The 24,134-nt window shown below is 41.1% G+C and overlaps 2 protein-coding genes across 5 annotated transcripts in view; both read left to right on the top strand.

The window, feature by feature from the left end:
• Positions 1-24,134, top strand: part of CRADD (CASP2 and RIPK1 domain containing adaptor with death domain) — an 80,383-nt gene that overhangs the window by 27,638 nt on the left and 28,611 nt on the right. The window lies entirely within an intron of this gene.
• LOC113993762 (dynein light chain Tctex-type 3-like) lies at positions 23,471-23,852 on the top strand (the record flags this gene model as incomplete). The annotated part of the gene is made up of 1 exon (XM_039378240.1): positions 23,471-23,852. A coding segment is annotated over one exon (369 nt), but the record flags the coding sequence as incomplete, so codon positions are not given.

Genomic DNA, 24,134 nt, shown 5'->3' with positions numbered 1-24,134 from the left:
ATATGCCCAAAGCAAAAGCTGTAAATAGATTTGAAATTGTGAAATACGTCTTTAGGTCAGTATTATACTTACTGCACATTTTCTACCCACTACTACTTTGCAAAGTGAGAGCAGATGATAATTGGAGTAGTTTGCAGGCAATAACAACCTGCATTTTCTCACAGGAACCTTAGTAACAGTGTGACATAAGGAAGGTAAAAGTAAATTGCATTAGAAAAACAGCAAACATTGTGTTTTATAACCCAAAATAAAATTCTTCAGCAGCAACTAGTCCTGTAATGTAATCCAATCTGTTTTAATACTGAGATTTTTCCAAGAAAGCAGGAAACAGTAAAGGGTAAGGCTTTCAAACCTCTGCTGTTTCGTTTACAGATCCCTTGTGTTAATTTAATGCTTCTAGGGAACTGGGGCTCTTTCTTTTTTCTCAGAATCCCTTCTCTAGGAAATACTGAGTGGTGTGGTGCTGAGAAGCAGTCATGGTTTACAACAGATAAGCCAAAGGACCTGGCTTCAAATTCCACACTTCTCTGAGAAAACAAAACACTCCAATGCGTGCTTCTCTCTAAAATGGATGATTTCTTGCTAACAGGCTACAGAAAATTTACCTTAGAAGGAGCTTAGCAGGCCACTTCCTGGGCCCTGACTTTTCTCCCCTTCTCCTGTCCCTCCAGTGCATGCACTAGCATCTAGGAGTTCTGTGCAGTCAGGTTTTTTAATATTTACAGCTATTACTTTTGGAGCATTACCCTGAAAGTTTTACTGGCACAAAATTCATGCTCTTGCTGGTGTGACTGTACCAGCTGCAACCCCAGCATATACAACATTGGCCCCTTCCCACACCCTGCCAGCACATTTTCCCCATGCTTGGAACACCCCCTCCCTCCCTATAAACCAAAGACACCCACCTGGATAACTGGATTTTGCAGCTAAAACTGATTTTGTCTGGAAAAAACAGAATGAGTTTCTTGCAGAAACCCAGCCTGGCTGATGTCAGCCGTGTGCGTTAGCAGCCCAGCTGCTGCAGCTTTCGGAGATGCCTGGGCAATGCGTGTTTTGGCCTCTCGCCGTTTCTTTTCCTTATTTTGCTGGTTCAAAAGAAGGGCTCACAGTGTGATTTCTGAAATCACAGCAGCCCAGGCTTCTGGGTTTTTTTTGGGAGTGAGGGTTTGGGGTGTAGGTTGCGGAGTTTGGGCAAGGCTGTGGGGTGCCCCACGGAGGGTGTCAGTAAGCAGCCCCTGCTGTCAGGCCCAGGCCCACACGTGCTTGGAGAAGAGAGTTGCCGTGGGAGGAGACATCTGGAAAGGGACTGTCACTGGAGGCACATGTTTGGACCTGCTCCTGGTCCTCGGAGGGGCAGGGAGAATGAGATGTATGGAGGAGAAGGAATAAGGGAGGCATTGCAGGAAGGAGCAGCTGCCTGACCCCAGCTGCCTGTGCTGCCGGTCCTCTAGCAGACCAAGCATGGCATGTGGGGAAAACAAGGGAAATTGAGGCTAGGAAGGGGGAGAAGTTAATCACTTCCTCCCCCCTCCCTGCCACCCGCATCTGAAACAGTAATTAGAATTTTACGTTAATTGCCAATAAAGTGAATTAAGTAAAATTCCTGGAGTTGAGACTGTTTTGCTTGCAAGAGGAAGGGAAAAGCAAAGATTAACAGCATGCTTTATAACCAGCAGGCTCTTCTGTCTTTGGCCATAGTTTGTCTGGCATGGGATGAGATTTTCAGGAACCTTTTTCTTGTGGTACAGAACATCCTAGTAGGCTGATACCTTTTCTATGTTTACTGATTTTTTCATTACTAGGTAAAGACAAGGAGAATATTCAGGGCTGAGCTGTATCTTCTCCTAGTCCCAGGGTAAGCCAAAAGGATCTCAGATTCATGTAGCAGGAGCAGAGATTTAGCAAAGGGAAGAGCGTTGCTCTGTATCATATGTTCTTGGTCCCAGTCTCACCTTCCAACAGCTTAGGAAAGAAAGTTTAACAAACGGTTTTAGGTGCGCCATCAAGAATCCTTCTGCAAGCCAGGGCAGGTGCAACTCCCCTAGAGTCACATTCATGGTTTAGGTTTATGGCTGTGAAATTACTTGGTAGTCCATGGGATCAGCTCTAGAGTGGGATGCCGTGGCACTCCAGAGATTTCACAAGATCAAAGGTATATCTTGAGAATCATCTTCAGGGACATCTGGTACTCCCATATAAGCAGAGGGAGACAAATCTCAATGCTGTGGTACATAAAACACTGCCCTGATTTTCTTCCTAAACCTTCTTTCCTGGGTTCTCTGTAGGAGGCAGAGCTCTGCATTCATTTCACCAGCAGGTTTGGCGTTCATTATATGAGCTAAAATTGAGGAACACCACGAGAGGAAAAAAAACAAGGAAGTTCTAATTTTAGAGGGTATAATACGCTGAATACTGTGCTGCTCCAATTTGTAGAGATTTTAGAGCTTCTTGTTTAATTTTCCTATTGCAGAGGAACTTGAATCCTGCAAAGAATTCTTGATAATGTAAAAGTGTTGCCCCTACCAAGTACGGAAACAAACTTTGAAAAACAAGTTTGCTAGTAGAAAAATTGCAAGATAAACTTCCTCTCCTGCCCCTGCTATTTCCATATTTTTATTTGATTTTTTCATTTTGTTGTGTAAACCCCTCGGGGTTGGCAGTGTTGTACTAAGTGTCACTGGTTTCTTCCAATCCATGTGTTAACTCTTTGAAAAAGCATATTGTATGTCTGGTTTTTTGTGTGAACAGACTTTGAGAGAACACAAACATAAAAATCATAGAATCATAGAATAATCATTGGGTTGGAAGGGACCTTAAAGATCATCTCATTCCAATCACCCTGCCATGGGAGGACATGAGACACCTTTCACTAGACCAGGTTGCTCAAAGCCCTATACAATCTGTCCTTAAACACTTCCAGGCATGGGACATCCACAATTTCTCTGGGCAGCCTGTTCCAGTGCCTCACTACCCTCTAAGGAAAGAATTTCTTCCTAACAACTAAATGTTAAGAAGAATGTTAACAGATAAAAATCTCCTTGAATCTTAACCCACTCTATTTCTGTTTAAAGCCATTACCCCTTGTCCTATCATTACATGTCCTTGTTAAAAGTCTCTCTCCAGCTCTCTTGTAGGCCCCCTTTAGGTACTGGAAGGTGCTATAAGGTCTCCCCAGAGCTTTCCCTTCTCCAGCCCCAACTCTCTCAGCCTTTCCATAGGTCCTGTGATCATCTTCATGGTCCTCCTCTGGACTCATTCCAGCAAGTCTAAGGATGGTCATATGAAGGCAGAGCAAGGTCCATCTGTCTCATCAACTTGTTTCCGATTATAGTCATAGCTCAGTGGCTAAACAAAAACTGTAAGAAGACCTGCCCGTAGCAGTAGGTATCTGCAATGCTTTTCCTGCAGGTTGGAATTTGGGGGCTTCATGAGCTGCAATCTGTATCTTGGTGTTGTATGGCCTTTCATGGATTTTTCTCTCCCTTAATTTGAGAATGTGCTTGTTGAAATCTGGTGCTTGGAAATTGTGATAGATTGAACTTTTGACCTGCTTTCCCATTTGGTTGCATTTGATACACTTCTGTTCCCAAACATGGTTGGCTTAAAGGAGAGAGAGCAGTATACTCTCACCAAGGATGCAGCCTTTGGTGGCCATGTAAGAAAAACATCAACCTTCAAGTACAAAGGCAAATTCCAGTTGTATAAAGAGCTGCACACAGGCAGACCCTTTCTCTTTAACCTTCCTCTCCTCTTCATTCACCAAGGCTCTTCCTAGGCTCAGAAGACCAAAGTGAGCCTTTTTTGCTTTTACGATTAGATCTGTAAAGTCACAAGTGCTTCTGATAAAGAATAATGTCACTTGACTGCCCGAGGGTGTCAGTTTAGTGTTATTTACATAAGGCCTTGCACAAAGACTTGAAGCATTTCCTTTGGTCCGTGTGCGATGCATGACAAACCAGCCTCATATGGCAAAGGGCAACGTCTATCTGTCTGTCTGTCTGTCTCCCTCGTATAAAATAGTCCTCAGCAGTATGACTGTGAGTGGTTGCTTTCTGACTGGCACAACTTGCAGCATTGTTTATTTCTTTTCTGCGTGGGGATAATCTGCACCGTTCATGTAGTTGTTCAGCAGTAATGCGAAATAATGTGTGCCATGATGTGAATGTTGCGTAACACGGGCAGTCCTCCAGATCTATCGAAAGAGCTGCTTCATCTCTTCTCTGGATTTCTTGGCAGTCACAAGGAAGATAATAAAACTGTGCTCTCTGCATATCAGACAGAGAATTTGTCCTGCATCATCTGAAGTAGGAGTTATTAATTCAAAGCTGCTGGGATTTTTTAAATGAACATGGAAGTTTGTAGATATTTAATTCACGGGAGAGAGAATGGGTTTCCAGGTTGCATTATAGGTTGTAAAAATAATAATAAGCAAGAAAATTATGAAAGGCCTCCTATTACAAAATATGGATTAAAACAAGTCAACTTTTATGCAAATGTGATAATCCCTGTTTTGACAAATACTTTTCCAGACATGCAGCAAACTTTTCCGCTTACACTGAAATCCTTGCAGTTTATCACGTTTGCTTTTGTTACATTGTTGGGAGATACTGAAATTGTACAAAACAAGCATTTTCAGAGAGACATCTTAAAATACAGATATATTCTATGAAAAGATATTAAAGATGAAGTTAAAATGTACATTTTATTTTTACTTAAATATCAGGAGCATGACTGAGTTTGACCTTTGAACTTGAAGACTAACAGTTACTAATATGAGAGTTTTGTGACTGACCATGTGAAGTGTGGTTAGAATTGCATTGTCTTTCATTTACATGTCTTTTACAAGCCAGAGCTTTGATATTTCAGGTTGATATAGAGAGGTTGACTTCTGTTGTGGTTGAGTTCCTGGTTCATTGTGTGATTTTACTTGTAAAAGTGCAGCTCAGTCAGTCGCTAGAAGCCAGCACAGTGGGAATAAGCCAGTGGAGCCAAAGTTATCCTGTGTAATCGATTTGCTGGTCGCAGTAATGTGAGAAATGTAGTATAAGAACTGGCCCTGGTGTTCTTGACAGTCACCATCTTCAGGTGTGGAGACTTAAATATATACATGGCAAGGGAAAAGAAGATGATTATTTTACTTTTACAGCTAGCAAACTAAGCAGCAGAATGAATGGTTTCCCTAAAGTTTATGTCAGATTCAGGAACTGAACTGTTAAGTTCCAGTCCACTCTCCTAACCACAGATGGTTTTTCCTATCATCAATTTTACCAAAATACATAACTTCAGAATGCATGAACTTTAAGCTGTTGCAATAATGCCTCATTTTTATAGTTATCACTATTCCTAATGAATTTGCTGCAACTTATTTTAATGGGCTTTCAGTGTGCTGGCTAGGATTCCAGGATACTTATTGTTTGTACATCATAAAAACACCATGCTGTCTTTCAGCAGAAAGGTTTTTCTTTTAACAATCCTTTCAAGTACATTTCATGAAATAACAAAGACAGCCATTAAAACACAGCATTGAATAGCTTCTGCCAAGTTTCAGTGAACGAATTTTTTATTTAAATTAGGAATGGAAAAGATTTCCTGAACCTAGTATTTGTTCTCCTACTATTCCAGGCAACCTCCTCCTGCTATGCCATTTGCAAAGTGATCAAAATCCTGTTAAGTTCTTTGTCTTCACTTCTGTCATTAAAAATATCTTCCAAAACCTCAGTGCGGTCAGGCTAGAAGCCTTCTTCTAACTTCAGCCTGAATTTCATTGTGGCCTGTTTATATCCACTTGTTCTTGAGTTAACATTGTCATTTTGATTAAATAGCTCTTTTACTTCCTCTGCAATATATTTATATAAACAATCAGAAGTCTGTGTCTTTGGAGGCTAACCAAACCAAGTTCCTTGAGTCCTCTTCTGATCTAGGAGAAACTTTTTTGTTCTCTTGACCTTGGTAAGCTTTCTTTGCACCCCAGTGTCCTCCAATATGGGTAATGAAAACCTTTGCTCGCTGCTCCAGGTGAACTGTTGCTCTGTAGAGCAAGAGCACTGCAGTGATCTTTGTCTAGCAGGACATCTGATACACTTTAGCTGTGTCTTTGTCTTTTATGATTATATCAGGATGACTCTCTGTGATTTTATGGGTTTCTCTCTGATGTTTCCAGCTGATGAGTTTTCAGTTTATAGCATAAATTTTGCTTTCAGTCCCTCTGTTCATGGTCTTGCTTTTTCAGTTGCAGTTCTGTAGCAATGCCTCAAGAGCTCAAATAGTTCTTCCTATTTGATATCTCCTCAGGCCAGGTGAATATTTAATAAACTATTTTCTTTTAATTTATCAAATTTGCCCCTTTGAAGTCTTGAACTTTTATTACAAACATTTTGCTTATCTCTCTATTTAGTCTAAACAAAACCAAATAATGGTCTCACAGCTCATTATTATTTTCTTAATCCAGTTGTATTACAGAAAACTTTGCTTCCCCCAAAATTAACCCTAGGAATACCCACAGTCCTTCTTGTTTAACTGTTGTTTAGTAAAAAAATACATAGGATCTCGCGTCCAGAAATAACTGGGCCCCTGCTGCTACTAGATCCATTTGTTTTGCTATCTGGAACTCATAATTTAAAAACATTTTTCTGCTAGGAATTGTTTCTTTTGAGTGTCAAGTAAAATTTTCTTTGGGGAAAAAAGAAAGAAATCTACTTCAAAGGAAGTGAGAATCTATTGTACAGTGTCTTTCTCCTAAAAGACATTTGTATTATTGATACTATTCCTTCTTATCCCATTGCCATTGCCGTTATTCATGTTCAGTCCTTGTGCACCATTTTTGCTTCTGTTTTCACCTTTCCCAGACAGTCGCCTTCCACTCCTGATTGCATTTTCTGTTATTCCTGCAATATATTGCTTCACATTTAGCACCAGCAATTGAAACTCCATTTTTTACTTCTCTGTTCTATGACCTAAGTATTAATACACAATCATTTTACTTGTTTCTCACTAACCACATCCCTTTCCCTTACTGGATTAGGCATAATCCTGTGTTTCCTCTCAATTACTGCACTCTATAGTACTGAATCTCTTTTCCTTCTCATTTTTTACTCACTGACATTCTTTTGCCCATTGCCATATCTTTATAGTGCAGTATTGTTCAGGATAATTTTTAAATCTCACTCCATATCCTGTATCCATTTGATATACCATTCTTATTTGTAGATCCAGTCAGATGACAGATTTTCAGATCTGTTAAGGACAGTCTCCCATCATACGTGTCTTCTTCCTCTGCCTGATGGTACTCAAGATAATTTGCTCCATGACTTTCCCTGGCATTAAGGTCAGTCTAACAGGCCTGTAGTTTCTCAGATCCTTTCTCCAACCCTTCTTGTAGGTGTAGGTCACATTTGCTAACTTCCAGTCAACTGGAATGTCCCCGGTCAGCCAGATCTGCTGATAAATGATGGAAGGTGGCTTTCTGAGCTCTTCTGAGTTCCCAGTACCCTTGGATGGATCCCATCCAGCCCCATAGACTTGTGTGTGTGTAAGTGGCATAGCAGGTCACTGACTGTTTCTTCCTGGATTATGGGGCCTTCATTTTGCTCCCTCTCCCTGTCTTCCAGCTCAAGGGACTGCATACCCAGAAAACAGCTAGTCTTCCTGCTAAGGACTGAGGCAAAGAAGGCATTAAGTACCTTAGCTTTTCCTCATCCTTTGCCACTCTGTTTCCCCCTGCTTCTAATAAAGGATGGAGATTCTCCTTTGCCCTCCTTTTGTTGATAATATATTTGTAGAACTTTTTTTATTGTCTTTTACAACAGCATCCAGATTAAGTTCTAGCTGGGCTTTGGCCCTTCTAATTTTCTCCCTGTATAACTTCTCAACATCCTTGTAATTCTCCTGAGTTGCCTGCCCCTTCTTCCAAAGGTCATAAACTCCATTTTTTTTCCTGAGTTCCAGCCAAAGCTCTGTTCAGCCAGGCAGTCTTCTTCCCTGCCATGCAGTTGGTGAATTGCTTAATAGAAAGACTTAATATTAGAGAGTTGCACACAGCATAGTAAAAGTTGATAAATTTAATATTGCTTGTTATTGTATTAAAGGAATGTCTGACTACAATGCATATAAAAAAACCCAGCAATAGCAGCACTGCAGGAAAGCATTTTAATATTTGACTGTACGTATTAATGCAGATACTTTAAAGCTGCAATTTCTAAAAACATTTTCTTTTCCTGAAAAATGAAAGTGCTTCTACAAAATTGACTTTTACTGGTTGAAGCTGTCAAAAAGTCTAAGTAATAGATGAAAGCAGCATATTTCTTTAATATGACTGATTCTAATATGATACATTTTCATTGTGCATTTGAGCCTGAAAATAGTGCAGGAAACATTCAGAATAGTTTCTTAACATTCATGCAAATATTTTACAGTAATTGGGAAATTATTATAGCCTGTTTGTTGGTGGAGAAACAGTCAGAGCTTTACATTTTTGTTCTTTCTCAAGACTGAGGAATCTTTTTTGCTATAAAACAGCAAAGTTTAATCTTCTGAACAATTAGTGGAAGATCCTCCCCAGCAAAATCTATGTTAAAAACATGTTAAAGTATAGAATATTGATAAACTATTTCAGTCTGATAGTTGAATAAGAGACCAAAATTTCTGTTACAATTGCAGGTGTTTCCTGCAGCTGAGTATGAAATTAAATAAACTTTAATTAAGTTACAGTTGCTATTTCTTGAGCTTTTGCTGTTCTTAGTTTTTTTCTTAGTTATTCTTACTGTTTTCCAGGAATTCTGGAACTAAGAAATGTTCTACTTAGAATTTGAAAACACAAAGCCATCAATTCACTGAGTTTGTTTTTAAGCGTGGAAAGCAGTGAAATAGGGATTTCTAATTTGTTACTCTATGTATTATCTTGTAAATGTGTTTAATATAATTTAATTGCACTTTATGGAGCAAAAAAACACAAACAGTAATTGCAGATACATTCTTGCTACATTAAACAAGCAAACATTTCCCTCATGAAGAGAGTTTTAATAACAAAACAAAAAAAAAGGGATAAGTAACTAAATAATTAAAAATTGATGTTTTTAAAATACAGAAATTATGTAAAAGCTTGTTGCCATTCTCCTTTGTTCTTCAGTTAAACATCATCATTGCTAGGCTTCGTGAACGAAGATTTGGGGAAGGCTCTATCCGCATTTGTTCCAAGCACGCTGGTGGCTAAAAAGGCCAATATGAGATAGACACATCTGGTTGCAAAAGGCACAGCAGAAAGACTCCTTAGGTGGTAAATTCTGCAAGACACGATTCTTTCTGCGTTGTCTTTTCTCCTCAAGAGTGATCCTGCGTGCTTTCTCAAAGGCATCAGCAGCGTTATAGATGGTGTGTCTCCAGACCTCCCAATTGGAGGCCAGAGTAGACCAGTTATGTTGATCAATATGGCCAAGGCTGAGATGTTGTTTCAGGGAGTCCTTGTATCTTCTCTTCAGGGCTCCTCTCTTGCGGCAGCCGGTGGCAAGTTCACCATAAAGCAAGATCTTAGGGAGGCGGTGGTCCTTCATCCTGGAGATGTGCCCTGCCCAGCGCAGCTGTGTTCTCAGCAACATGGCCTCAATACTTGTGACTGCTGCTTGCTCTAGAACAGATGTATTAATCACATAATCTGACCAGTGGACGTTTAGGATTGTACAGAGGCAGTGTGTGGCGGCCGCCGGGAGCCTGCCCGGTGTTCAGTTAAACATATTCGCTTTTTATTCCCACTAGCTTCTATGAAATTAGGAAGTTCCTTCTTTCCTATCATTTTCTTATTTATTTTTCACATTAAACAAGCCAACCTTTCTCTCATTTTATACTTTTGCTTTTCCAGATGTTTCCTTAGAAGTATTCTATCTTTAGTCCTTTTCTGCATTTTTCGTATTCTCTCCACCCTCATTCTTCTTTTCTCGCGGCCTAAGTCCAGTGGTACTCAGTATTCAGAGGAAACCATGGCAGTATTTTCCTTAGGCTTGCATGTTCCCATCATGTTCTTAGTAAGGAAGTCACTCCCTCCATCAGTTCAGCACTGGAGGCTGCAAGCAGATATCTATTATTATTGCCTACTATTTTACAAACTATTTTAAATTAAAAGAAAAATTAAAAAAAAAAAAGAGGAGAGGGAAGGAAGCACTAGACTAGGAAATGTGAAATACAAGAAAGTATCAAATCAGCAGAATTCAACCTCAGTTTTAGGAACCTCATTGCAGTCTAAAACTTCCTTGTGAGGGGAAGAGGAGAAGGAGGAACTGATCTCTTCTCTGTGGTGACCAGTGACAGGACCCAAGGGAATGGCATGAAGTTGTGTCAGGGGAGGTTTAGGTTGGATATTAGAAAGAGGTTTTTTACGCAGAGGGTGGTTGTGCACTGGAACAGGCTCCTCAGGGAAGTGGTCACAGCACCAAGCCTAACCAAGTTCAAGAAGCATTTGGATGATACTCTCAGGCACATGGAGTGACTCTCGGGGATGGTCCTGTGCAGGGCTAAGGGTTGGACTTGATAATCCTTGTGGGTCCCTTCCAACTCAGCATATTTTGTGATTCTGTGAACTGAAATTCACTTGCCCTGTTATCTCAGAATGTGTCTCTCAGCTGCCAAACCTATCTTGTTGAGTTTTAATATCCAGTGTAGCTCTCCTTCTCTTTTCAGGATCACAGTAATCACCCCTGGGAAAAGATGAAACTAGCAGCTTATGAAGTTAAATGCAGTGGGCTAGTTCCCACATGATGTAAAATGATACAGCTCCACTAATCCTGTTTGGAATTACAACACCTTCTACCATCTGAGAGAAGTGAATAATGTCTTTGACGGAAGACTCTGAGCTCAGCTTGAGTGGTCAGTCAAGAGTACAAGTGCGCTCCCAATAGTCAGTCAGTGCACAGCGAAAAATACTTCATATATTATAGCCCAGGTTTGTTTTTATGAGTAAGAATTACGGATGTGTGCAAAGAGGATCTTTTCTAACAGTCTGTAAGGGGAGAGCAGGTCTGAAACAGACAACAGTTGGTAGCAAAATCAGCTTTCCGCAGCTCTGCAGAGGGCTGGCCATTTCCCTTTGCATCAGACTCAGCTCTCGGCAGCTTCTCCAGCACGGGCATCTCCTTTGAGCCTGTACTTGCCTCCCTAAAATGGCCTTCAAAAAGCTAAAACTTTCTGTGTCCCAAAGCAATACCTTCCTACTTCTTTTCCGGACATACACCTTGGGACACATTTCACACTTCTCCCATTTGAGGGACTATATTGTAGCATATACTAGCTATGTGCTCTTAGCCAAGCAAATTTTAAGTAAGCAGTATATAATGCCTCCATTTCTTTGAGGTTCTGCAGTGTACCTTCAAAAACAGACACAGGATTACCCATTTGAAGATTTAATGCTGTTCTTTTAGATTGATGGGCCAGATAATTGATCTTTCTGCTGCCTTGCTTTTCTTTTTCTTTACTTGCGTTTTCCCGGATAAAAGCTGTTCCTTTTTTTCCAGTGGCATTTCTTCAGTAGATTCTAATGATACGGGCAGTCTCCTCTCTGATAGGTGGTGTTTACTTTATGCCAACCGCAGTAAATTAAATTATGGTTTCAGTGCTGAGAAAAATACATTCCTGATGATATGCATGCTTTTGCTTGTCATGGTGGCACTTCTGGTTGTATGTAGAGACTGACTTGAGTCCACCCTGTAGCAGTTACAGGCGACAGGAGTAACATCCATTTTTTCATTTCATTGTAACAGGTAACTTGAGTGAAGCCCTGTATTTGCAAGGCATTTCTTCTTTCTAACCTGCAATTTTCTCCCTGCTGAGGAGCAGCCGAGCTGGCCTTTTAGTGCAGATTTACTTATAATGGTGATATCAGTTGTGGGTTTGCTTTTCCCTTCAGTTTCCCTTTGAGTACTAAACTTCTAGTATTTGACATTAAATATTTAAACCTTAGGAGTTTTCTCACATATCATGATTCTATTGGTCAGAAATCTCTGGCTAGCTGAAATGTGTAAAACTGACAAGAAAAAAAATGTCAAAAACTAAGACCCCTCCATAAAATGTCTCTGTTCTTGTGCTACTGAGGTCAGGCAGGTGTGTAAAAAATGCCTTTGCTGTCCTGAAGATCAATTTTTTCATTTGAATAGCTTATTGGTAGATAGTTGAAATTTTGAAAGGGCTGTACATGCCCTGGTGATGAAATGTGTTTTAAATGTGATGATGTAATCTGCACAATACATTTCGAGTGAAGGGCGTGCTGAATCCTTGAAGCTTTACCAGTCTGGAGTGCCTCAAACAGGACTTGGTGCTGGCTGTCATTGCCCCGGCCCTGCTGGACTCACACATGCATCAGAAAAAGGCAGCGAATTGCCACCCTTATGATGTCCCTGTGCGGACACTGCTTTTGCTGGCACATGCTAGGAATGTCTCATGCTTGTCATCCTCTTCTCCCTCTGGAGCTTCCTTTTTCTTGGAACACACCAAAAATAGCCTTTTCTCCTGTTCAGTTATGTTGACCATGGATGTGGATAAGATAAACCATCCAAAATCTCATAACCCAGAGATGCCCAGTGATTTTTCATGCTGCCTGTCCTCTGAATGGCTGCCACTGCCTACACTGTGCCAACAAGTTCATCTGCCAGTCACTTCAGCTGGTGGGCCTGTGGGCAAGAGCGACCTCTTTCCTGCAGATGAGAGGCTGAATCAGGGCCGTATAGTGAGGTTCATGTTGCATCCCAAAACAGCATCAAGAAACCACCTTCCTCCTCCTTAGTCTTTGCCTTGTATGTAGTGCAGATTTATTGATGAATGGTAAATCTGGCTTCATGACAGAGATGGTTTCTACTGGATGGTGAGACCTGTGCTGGATCCTGAGCAGCAGGGCCTCCTCCCTCTTGGTGATACAACGTACCCCCAGCCCCACCCAGGTACCTAACACAGAGCATAGAGAACATATGTATATGTTACATTTTTGTCCGAAAGGGCAAGACAGTGATGTAATGTATGTGCATATGTTTCAGTGCCTTCCTTAGAGAACTCTCTCTGTTTCCCCCCAGTCATGACTCTGTTTCCTTGGTGGAAGTCTCAAGCTGTTCGTGCTTCCATTCTCTGGTTTCCAAACCCTCAGTCTCTTCTACTACACTTGAATGTGGCCAAGGCCTCTGTCCTCACCTATCATCCTTTCTGGCTGCTCTCAAAAGCATCCACTTCACTTTCCAGCATACACAGATGCTGTCACAGTCTGGTGGATCTTTTTGCTCTTCCTTTCCATTGCTTTCTGGAACGAGCTAACTGTTCTGCTCATGAATATTTTGTATATGCTTAGGGCTGTTCCTAGGATTCAGGAAGAAATCAGCACCTGGATTATCTCAGTGCTCGAAGCAATCTGCAAAAGAAAATTCTGTTTCTTGTCCCCTGCATGAGGAATAGCCACTCTTCTCAAAAGAAGCTTCCCAGAGCTTCCTTGTGCATAATAAAAAATGAGCTCTCCTTTTTTCTATTTAGCTGGAAGGCAGGCCTGGATGGTTGAGGAAAAATGTGGTCACAATCGTACATAATCCTTTCCAGCTCTTTTGAAGGAAGATCTTTGTCTACTTTTTTCTCTCTCCTGCTATTACTGTGCCTACCACTCAGTGTCTCATCTGGACTCGTCTGTGCTCAGCAGCTTTTCCCTCTGAATCTTCCTCTTCTCACATACCAGCTTCCTACCCTCTCATCCAAGCAGCTTTTCACACCATATAATGTTTTGCTGTTCTCCTTTCCCAGCGATGCAGTGCAGTGGCTTGCCAAGCCAGGACACACCTCTGTCTGTTGGGGAATGTGGAATATCCGTGGTGTGCTTCAGAGAGCAGAGCAAAGGGAGCACCTGGGAAGAAGTGGCTAGTACAGGGCTGAGGGAGTCTTCAGTTGTTTGGGAAAGGTGAAGGAGGAGGGCAAACACAGCGAGGAGCTGTGGTATTTAGTGGCTAGTGCAGCATCAGTCTTTTGCCGTGGGGGCTGCCAGCCTACCCTTCTCTAGCTGTGGTCAGTTCTGGGTGCCTACCTCCTGCCACCTCTGCCCAGTCACTGCTAGCTGCCCTCCCTGTGGTTTTCCTTGCAAGAGCGACCTCTTCCTCATGGGGCACAGTCTGCAGTTCCACATCTCTCCCTTCCTTGTTTCTCCTGGAATCAGCAGTTCTCCAGCTGGCTGGGAAAGGCAGGAGAGGACATAAGGAATGTATCACAGGATTGCATAGAGGAAAAGATGTTGAAGAACTACTGCTGTAGCTCTCATTAGTAAGAGTGGTGTGACGGTGAGCTGCTCTGTGACTTGGTGGCATGTGTGTCTGGGACCTCTGCCAGAACATCCATTTGGAGTGAGCTTTGTATGGTGGTGATACAAATAGCAGAGGAGCTCACAGAAACCAGAGAATGTCAGCTGTAGTTGCTGCTTTGCTTTTCATTTTTATTATACAACATGTTAGGCCTTTAAAGTGACTTGAAGTACTTTTTTTCTGTAGTAAATCAAAGCTTTCTAAAGCTATTATTAGTAAAGAGATCCTTGAAACTTAGGTGTAGTTTTTGATGTTAGAGAGACTAGAGCAGGCAGCTTGAATGTTCAGAGCATCTCCCCATTCCTGAGGTTCGTTTCAATAGAATCTGTGTATCAAGGCCAAAATACTGAATTTCTCTCTTTTTTTTTAATCCAAACTGCAGTTTGCTTTTACCAGAATATAAAGGGAAGTGGAGGCCCCTTGGGAGTCTTTGTTGCCTGTGGAAGATGAGAAAGGCTGATAGGCTGATCAGTCCTTTCTTCAGAAAGTCTACCGATATTTGATAAGGAACTTGAGCTACACTTTTGAATTTTTGTATTAAACATTAAAATAATCTTGAGGTTGCCTTATTTTTTTGTGTGAAAGAGAGAAAACAAGCAAGGGAGAAACTGATTCCTCCCATGTTTCTTTTATTCAGTATAGTAGAAAAGAGTTCTCCGAGTGTGGCTGAAGGTAGTAATAAAAAAGAGTTCTCTGACTATGGTTAGAGTGTATTTGTTCACCAGTCTTGTAGGAAGTGGCATTTTTTGTGCAACAGAAAAACACACAGCTCTCAGGTACTTCTCTCAGAGTTACAAGAAAAGCAACTGGCACACCCAAAACAACCCAACAAACACAAAACATCCAACTCTTCAAACCAAAATGCAACCAAATTCCCTAGCAACACAACTACTTATTCTAAAATTTTATATCCCCAAATTATAATTTTATTTTCCCTCAAAAATAACTAAATTAAAATGAGGACAAATTGCCAATCTAATTATTAGTGAGCAGTGGTTAAACTGGTTAGACCTCCCCTGTCCTTCTTCCCGCAGTCCTCTTGACCTTAAAGCACAATAGATGTTAGAGTATCTTATGCTTGTGGTTCCCTGGTGCCCTGTTTCTGCTAAAACATCCCTATAACGAATAAAACTGCTTGTATTTCCTTTATGATATGTTGTGCATGTTGTACGTGTCTCACCTCTTCTGTCTGTCATATGACTATGGTGCACAGCAGTGGGTATCTCAGGGTGATCTGCATTTTAAGGCACGTATATGTGTGTTTGAGAGTGACCTCAGTTTCCTGGTAGCAAAGCCATTTTGACTGTTTCTGGACTTGTCCAGGAACCTTAGTGTGTTTTATTAATGGCTGTTGAGATGGGGAAGGGGGCTAGGACTAGAGGATTGGATTTTGGGGCTATCTCAAACCATGACACTGTGTTTAGGAGTTTGAAATGAAAATAATTTCTTAGGAGCTTTATGAATATAGACCAAACTGATTGTGAATTGATATTTGTGGCATAGAAACTCTGTAAGTAAATAAGATGTAACTTAAAGGGCTAATGGCTATATCCTTATTAATAGGGACAACTAGTGAAAAGACAGCCAGGGATATGGCTGCATTTATGTTAGTCTGGCTTGTTTGGCTGATTTTATTGCTCTTAACTTTGTCCATATGCTGAGCAGAATTCAAGGGGCTTCTTTGTGTGATACTCTGGCCCTTGTTCAATGGAGTTCTTAATCACAAGCGTAACTTCAAGCATACAGATAGTTCCACTTGTCACAGGTGTTGACAAAGCCATCTCCGAGTGTCCATTTGCGGTCTTCTCTAAGTATAGCCTGTTGTATCTTCTGCTAGCATAAGAAGTTCATCCTGTATTATCTTCCTGCTTTTTCACCCCCAAAACACATTAGGCTCTTTCAGACTGGAAGGATTTCATTCCTCTTAACAGAGTGGATGAGTTATGGAAAAAGAAATGTTTATCAAAATGACTAAGAACAAAATTCTATGGATCATGGAAGTTTCAAAACAGAGTTTGCAGCAAGAGGCAAATGACTCCTCAGAGTGACAAAATTATATCTCTAATGAAAAGAATTTCTACTTTCACATGCATAGTTACAGCATACAGAATGGTTGAGGCTGGTAGATACCCTCGGGCATCATCTAGTCCAACACTCCTGCTGGGATCAGGGTCAGACAGAACACATTGCTCAGGACTGTGACCCATCATATTCTGAGCATGTCCAAGGATGGAGACTCCACAATCTCTTTGGGCCACCTAGTCCAGTGTTCAATCACTCAGTAAAAAGTTTTCTTGTGTTTGAGTTTCCTGTATTTGAATTTCTGCCCATTGCTTGTTATCCTGTCCCTGGGCACCACTGAGAAGAGCCTGGCTCCATCTTTTTTGCTTCCCCCCATTGGGTATTTGCAGACACGGATATCATCGCCTTGAGCTGCACCAGGCTGAACACTACCAGGTCTCTCAGCCTCTCTTTATACATCAGATGCTCCAAACCCTCTCATTGTCTTCCTGGTCCTTTGGTAGACTCAGTCCAGAATATCTGTGTCTCTCTTTTTCTGGGGACCTCAGCACTGGACCCAGACCTTCAGCTGTGTCTCACCAGGGCTGAGGAGAGCAGAGGGATCACCTCCCTTGACCTGCTGATGATTCTCTGCCTAATGCAACTCTGGACACCATTGGCCTGCTTTGCTGCAGGGGGGCATTGTTGGTTCATAGAGACAGCTTGTTTATCAAGAACCCCAGGTCCTTCTCTGGGGAGCTGCTTCCCAGCTGTACTGGTGTTTTGGATTATTTCTGCTCAGGACGTGGCATTTCCCTTTGTTGAGCTGCATGAAGTTTCTGTTGGCCCATTTCTCCAGCCTGTCCAGGTTCCTCTGTATGACAGCAAGACCCTCTGGTGCATCAGACATTGCTCCCAGTTTTGTATTGTCTGTGGACTTGCTGAGGGTACCCACTGTCCCAGCATCCAGATCATTGATGAAGGGGATAAATAGTCTTGGCCCCAGTATTTTCTGCTGGGGTACGCTGCTAGTGACTTGTGTCTTGTTAGACTTTTTGCTGCCATCTGCAACCCTTAAAGCTCAACAGGTTCATTTTCAGTCTACCTCACTGTCCCCTTTACTGGACCAAACCACATTGCTGGTCTACTAGGTTGTTATGGGAAACTGTGTCAAAGGCATTACTGAAGTTGAGATAAACAACATCCAATGGTCTCTCCTCTCCACCAAGCAGTCATCTCCTTTTAGAAGGCTGTCAGGTTGAGTTATCAAGTTGACAGGAAAGCACTGAGGATAAAAGAACAGCTAATACACTGTTGCATTACTTTCTTAGACAGTGAATTTGCTAACTAGCTGCTCAAATCTCAGTAGACTGTGAAATTCAGGTGCAATTTGAAGCCTGAAGCTGGCTACTTTTAAGATGAAAAAAGGTATTTTAAGTTACCTTAACAAATAATTAGTGAAACTTTTCAAGCTGTTTTTTTAATTCTAGATCCAAAAAAAATGGACATGAAATCAGTGCAAAAATTATTCTTGAACTTTGGATGAAGCAGGTTAGCAGTAATAATTTATGAAATCTTAGGCATTAAAGGGAAGATGACCTTCCTTCCATATAACACTGGAATTTTTTTCTTGTAGGTTAAATCAGAGTGAAATCAGGAGTTTATGATTTTGTGTACCCAACTGGACTATTTTTTCTTTCCCCTTTTTGTAGTTAATTTTTTTTAACTTCTGTGCTAGTTAATAATTTGTAAGCATTCAATTCTATACTAGATTTAGAGGGGGTAACTTTGGCTCACTGCCTGCAGAAGTAGTGCTCCCTCTTTTTTTTTCTTAAAAGTTTTAATGTGTTGCAACTCTGTGGCCACTGTTGAGTCATGCTGTGTAACTAGGCCAAGCAGGGATGTCTTGCCTATTTCTGTCTTTCTAAGGATATTTCTAACATTTGGCTCTAATTAAGAGAATGAAGAAATGAGGGACAACAGGATATTTTTTACATGACCTCCCATTACTTAAGGAGAATGTTAGACTTAACAGTTTGAGTTCTTAAAATGAAACTAGAGCTTTGGTCATTTGTAATATATAAGTGCTTTCATGGGGAGAAAATATGTGATGCTAGAATAGGAGGTTACTGAGAGGTCACTTTAACAGCAACAGAAGGCATAACATGAGTCAGTGGCTAGAATCTGAGGCCAGAAAATTTCAAATTAGATGCAAGGTTCATATTTTTAATAAGAGAGGTTGCTAACCTTTAGAGGAAACTGCTGGTTGACAAATTAAATATTTCTATTTAGTAAAGACTAAAAGTTTTCCTGGTAGATGCAGTGTAGTCAGACATAAATCTGTCCTGTATTCCAACACAATTGAACCTAGTGCAAGGGCAACAATTGGGAATAAAATGGCTTGTGATAATGCAAAATGTTAGATGAGACCAGGGGGATTCAGCATCTAACTCTAGTTCACACATGCCACCCTCTGTTGCTGTAGCACTCATCCATCATGAGATGGGGTGAAAAGCAGCATGCCCCTGGGAAGATTGTGGCTCATAGATACTTCTGATAAGACATAGAGTTGTTCAGCCTTTAGATCACTCTGCATCTGCTCCTGAGGTTTTGCCAGCGAGATCCTTTGGCAGTGGTAACCTGTCCCCAGGGCCCTCTGTCTGAGGGCAGTCAAGGGTGTGTGGGAGCACAGCTGTACCACTGCAAAAACACTCCAGCACGGGTCCTTGAAGTTCAGCTAGTGTCGCACCTCTATAATGTCTACTTGAAATCTGGGATTAGGTATACAGAAAACATTGAATAGGGCACACATGGATACAATCATTTAGAAAGTCAAGGTGATCTACCCACAGTGAAAATGTGAAGACTGGAAAATCTGGAAGAAACTCACAGCAACTGCTCTAGCAAAGTTCTCATCACTGGCATAGCATAGCCATACAGGAATGGAGCTGAGGAACCCCATAACTCCCCTTAAGAGACAGAAAATGGTCCTGTGATAAGATCTGGCAGGAAATGTAGACGATAAGGATCCCATCAATGCAATTTTAAGGCTGGAGTTGGCAGGGGAAGTAGGAAGTTAGTCGGTACTGTTTAACCTGCTCTCCCACATTATAACTCACACATTCTGCACAGTAATTCTTCTGTGAACCTCATCACTTCTGTTGAACTCAGTCATACTTTTGTAGAAAAACAAATGCAAGATGAGGATAGGCAAGGAAGAAAAGTACTGTAGCTCAACATGTCCATTTATAAAATGCAGAAAACATTTGGCTAATTAATAAAGGCATGGCAGTGCGGATAAGGTACCCTCTGATCCTCAGATGGAAGGCAAAACAGATAACAACGTGTTGTTTTCTTCTTGTGATCCTGGGTGTGTGTAAGGCTTGAAGATGAGTCAGCTGTGAATTAATAATGTGTGGAGCAATTAAGAAACCCATATAATTTAGTGAAATTATCTTCTTATGACAGCAGAAAATACACTTAAGCTCCAGTAGCTAGGTCATAGTTCTGTCACCACTTGTGATCCTCCCACTGAAATCACTGGGGCAGTGACAGTGTTTGACATCATCCTGAGATATGTCCATAGTCCCATGAATCAGAAATAACCGACTGTTGTGAACCAACTCTGAGACTTCAAAAAACCATGTCAGTGCATCGGGATTCAGGTCCCACTGAACTCCAATAGTCTTCTCTAAAAATCTCAGGCATGAATTTCCGAGCAGATTACCTGCTGTTATCTGACCCACCCATAGAAACTTCAACTATGAGAGAAGTTGTTTATTTAAATAACTGGCCTAAAAATAAAAATGGCATTGATAATGTGTTTCAGAAATCAATCCATTATAATTCCCAGGACCTTCTGTTCAGGGCACAGGAACAGCTTTGATCCTTCTGTGTAGGGCTAAGAGATGATAGGAACTGATACGTTGTTGGGAAATTGGTATTTGTTGTGAGATTTAGTTTTTGACTGTGACACATTGCTGTAAGTGGTGTGTTTTTGTTGTTGTTTTTACTACATGTATTTTATTATGGGTTTAGGGATTAACCAGGGATCATTATGCAAAGTGTCATCTTCATTTTGCAGATGGTTCCTGTCCCAAGTCGTATCGTACTTGGCATAAATTTTCATAGAAAAGAATAAATAATTTGGTACCTAAGGAAGTTACTCGTTTGTGTAAGCAGAAACTTTCTTTGTTATTGAAATCAAAGAGGGTACTCTTGAAATGCATAACTCCCCTGGTGTTTTGAGATCCTTTTCATACTTCCATTTTGAATCATCTTGTTCTGTTGAGATAAAGAGGTAGAGTCACCATTTTGGAGGGAGCTCCACATATATGGACTTTATAAGCCATATAAATCAAAACACAGGATTTGATTTTTATTATATGAACCCTGCTTTTATTGCATATACCCTGCTTTTAAATTTTAAATATAATTAATGTCACAATGACCCTACAAATATCTTATCCAAACTTTTTATTTCATAATGTTATATCCAAATACTCTCATCATCCTAATATCTCCCCCACCTTCTCAACACATTCCAAGCTGCCCCGTTAGCACATCAAGCATTTCATTGCCTCTTATTAGCAGGAAACAATTCCATCTCCTGAGTTATGGAAAAAGATATTATATGTCTTTTAGGCCAGGAAACAGAACTCTTTTTCTGCTGGGCCTCTCAGAAATCCCAACCCTTATTTACACCACTGAAACTACTTAACAAGCAAACAAACCAACCACCATGGTCCACAGTGCATTATAAAGTGATATTTGTCAGCACGATTGTATGCCCTGAATTCACCACCTCTGTGCTCTGAATATTTCTTAAGTTGTGTAGGCAGCATAACAAAGGAGAATTTGTAGAAACTGTTGGAAGATGATTATCTGAAGCAATTGACAGGTTTTTTCTCCAAGTTGGCTAGCTCCTTGAGGAATGCATACTGTCTGATAGAAGATGCTGACTTTACCTGTTAATAGAGATACCTATTTCTAGAAGTTCTGCAGATGTTATTTTAATTACTCTTGAGTATTCAGATCCAGGCTTGAATCTCTGGATTGAGTTGTTTCTTGTGTCACAGTGCCTAATATTGCAGCATAGCCTGGTAGAGGTATTTTACACTAGCCTGGAGTACTTTGAAAGCTGAGACAAAATGGTAGGATCTTTCTGCAAGAGCTTAAGATCAAACACTGAGGCAGTTGATGGAAAGTTGTGGAGTTTGTTTGTTGTTGTTGTTGTTTGTTTGTTTAATGGGTTGCCCTATTTTAAACATTTCTCTTTGTTAGAGAGGCTTGGGAACTGATTTGGGAAAAGAGCCTAGCACAGTGTTGCTTCTCTGAAAGAGGCTGGTAAGAGGTACTGATGGAACATAAAGGTCCTCAGTGTTGCCCAAAGACTGCATTTGGATCACTATGCTTTGTAGTCGCTGGAGACAGTTTATCCTCTGAATTTATCTAATCTGTTTTGAATCCAATTTTACTTTTGTCTATGAGTTTAGCAAATTGTAGAGTGAGGAAAAAAGCTAATTTTTTCCTTACTGTGTTTTTCTTATAAGCAGCCTGTTAAGGTATTTGTGGTAAGCACCTGTGCTCAAGCGTGGCTTGCATCTGTCTTTCTGTTCCTTTGTTTATACTGAGTGTTGCTGACATGGTGATATGTCCTAAGTATAAAATTATGACTTAAAGGGAAGTATGAGGACAAATAATAATTTGAAGAAGATTATATATTCTCTGCACAGATAGCGGCTTTTAATGTTCACAGAGTCAGTTTCAAATAAGATAAGAACACATTTTTTTAATGACCTTTTGAAACTTACTGTAGCCCACAAAGCAGTTTGGGATGTTGCTGTTGTAAACCCACTTAGTTTTGTTTAAGGAATGCAATCTGCTGTTCTGTGGTGGTGTGAAGTTGGATTGGACTGTTTTAGTGGTTATTGGGTCATACTCAACCTGGAGGCCTGTGACAAGTGGAATAGCACAGGGTCTGTGTTGGGACATGCTCTGTTTAACATCAGTGACCTGATCAGATGCACATTCATCAGGTATACAGATGACATCAAACTGGGAGAACCAGTCAGTATGCTAAAGCACAAGGTTGCCATTCAGGGGGACCTGGGCAGGCTGGAGAAGTGGGCTAACAGGAACCTTAGGAAATCCAGTAGGGCCAAATGTGGAGTCCTGTATCTGGGAAAGAGGCAATACAAGCAACTGACTGTAGGGAGCAACTGTGCTGAAAGGGAATGTAGGGATGTGATAAACAGCAGGCAAACATGTGCCAGCACAGTGCTCTGGCAGCAAAGAGGGTTGACAGCATCCTGGGCTCTTTTAAGAGAAGCAGAGTTAGTAGATGAAGGGAAGTGGTTGTCTCCCTCAGCATTCAGGAGGGCTCATCTAGATACTGTGGCTGGTTTTGGCCCCTTGAGCATAGGAAAGACATCGATAAACTGGAATGAGTTCAGCAAAGAACCACTAGGATTGTTCAGGGCAGGAAAACCTGCCATGTGAGGAGAGGCTGAGGGACTAGGGCTGGTTCAACCGGGAGAAAGGATGGTTTCAGAGGGACCTGACAGCTGCCCCTCACTGCTTATGTGGGAACAATGGAGGAGAGGGAACCAGGCTGTTCGCAGTGATGCAGAGTGGTAGAGTAAAAGTCAACAGATGTAAGTTGAAGCAAGAGGATTTCTGACTGGACTTAGGGAGAAACCTTTTCTCCACCAGGATGATTAAGTAGTGGCTGCCAGGAGAGGCTGCACAGTCTTTGTTCTTGGAGGTTTTCAAGACTCACCTGATCTGGTTTCACAGCTCATTCTACTTTGAGCAGAAGGTTGAACTGGGAATTTTCTGAGTCCCCTTTCCAATCTAAGTTATTCAGAGATCATAGGATCTTTCAGTTACGCCAAGATTTCACCCAGGGTACATCTGTATGTGCCAGGCAGTGTCAAGCTTGATGTGTATTAAGGGTGAGTTCAGTGCATAATTTGCACTCTGCTTCTTTGGAAGGCAGAGGGCACATTGTTTTTTCTTCAATTATGTGGTACTGTCCCATCCTGCAGTAGGTATGTGTCAATTTGGGAAAGGTTTTTTTAATGGTATTGTTTGTCAGGGTCACTCCTACTCTGTGTGTGTGCTTGTCTTTCCAATGAGGATATGAAGGAATAAAGCAAATGTGATCCTATTACAACTCCCCTGTTCTTTCTGTGGTAGTAAGATGGACCAACGACAAAATGATCTTCAATGCTGATGAGGCCCATAACATTGTTAAGGAGTGCATAGAAAGTGTTTTAGGCAAGGCAGATTATAATCACAATAAAGTCAACCAGTGGACTGCTGCTATAGTGGAGCAGTCGCTGACATATCTGGTGAAACTTGAAAAAACATACAAGTACATAGTTACTTATGCAGTGGTGCAGAGGAGTGGAGCTGGTCTTCACACAAGGTCGTGCTTCTGGGATACCACAACTGATGGAACCTGCGCAGTGAGATGGGAAAACCAAACAATGAACTGCATTGTCAATGTGTTTGCTGTTGCTATTATCCTGTAGCTGGCTGGAAGATAAAGATAAGCAACACCTTTAAAAAAAAATCATCCAAATGTATGGCTAAATATTTCAAACTATTATTTGTTTCTGTATGAGGAGCATACAGAAATTCTCTACAGAGAGCATTGTAGCGGGTTGGCTTTTGGATTTTTTAGGCCTTCCTTAGCAACGGGGTCAGAAATCTAAGGGAGTATTCCATATCATCCTTTAACGTAACACAACATATAAATAAGGTGTAGATAGAGCTCGCTCTCTTCGCTCTTCCGGTGGCTGAAGGTGACAGATCTCTCTGTAGATG

The sequence above is a fragment of the Pipra filicauda genome, unplaced genomic scaffold, assembly GCF_003945595.2.
Source record: "Pipra filicauda isolate LSUMZ 115617 unplaced genomic scaffold, ASM394559v2 scaffold132_size2486313_pilon, whole genome shotgun sequence".
NCBI classification, from domain to species: domain Eukaryota; kingdom Metazoa; phylum Chordata; class Aves; order Passeriformes; family Pipridae; genus Pipra; species Pipra filicauda.
This window is presented reverse-complemented; position numbering and strand designations above follow the sequence as displayed.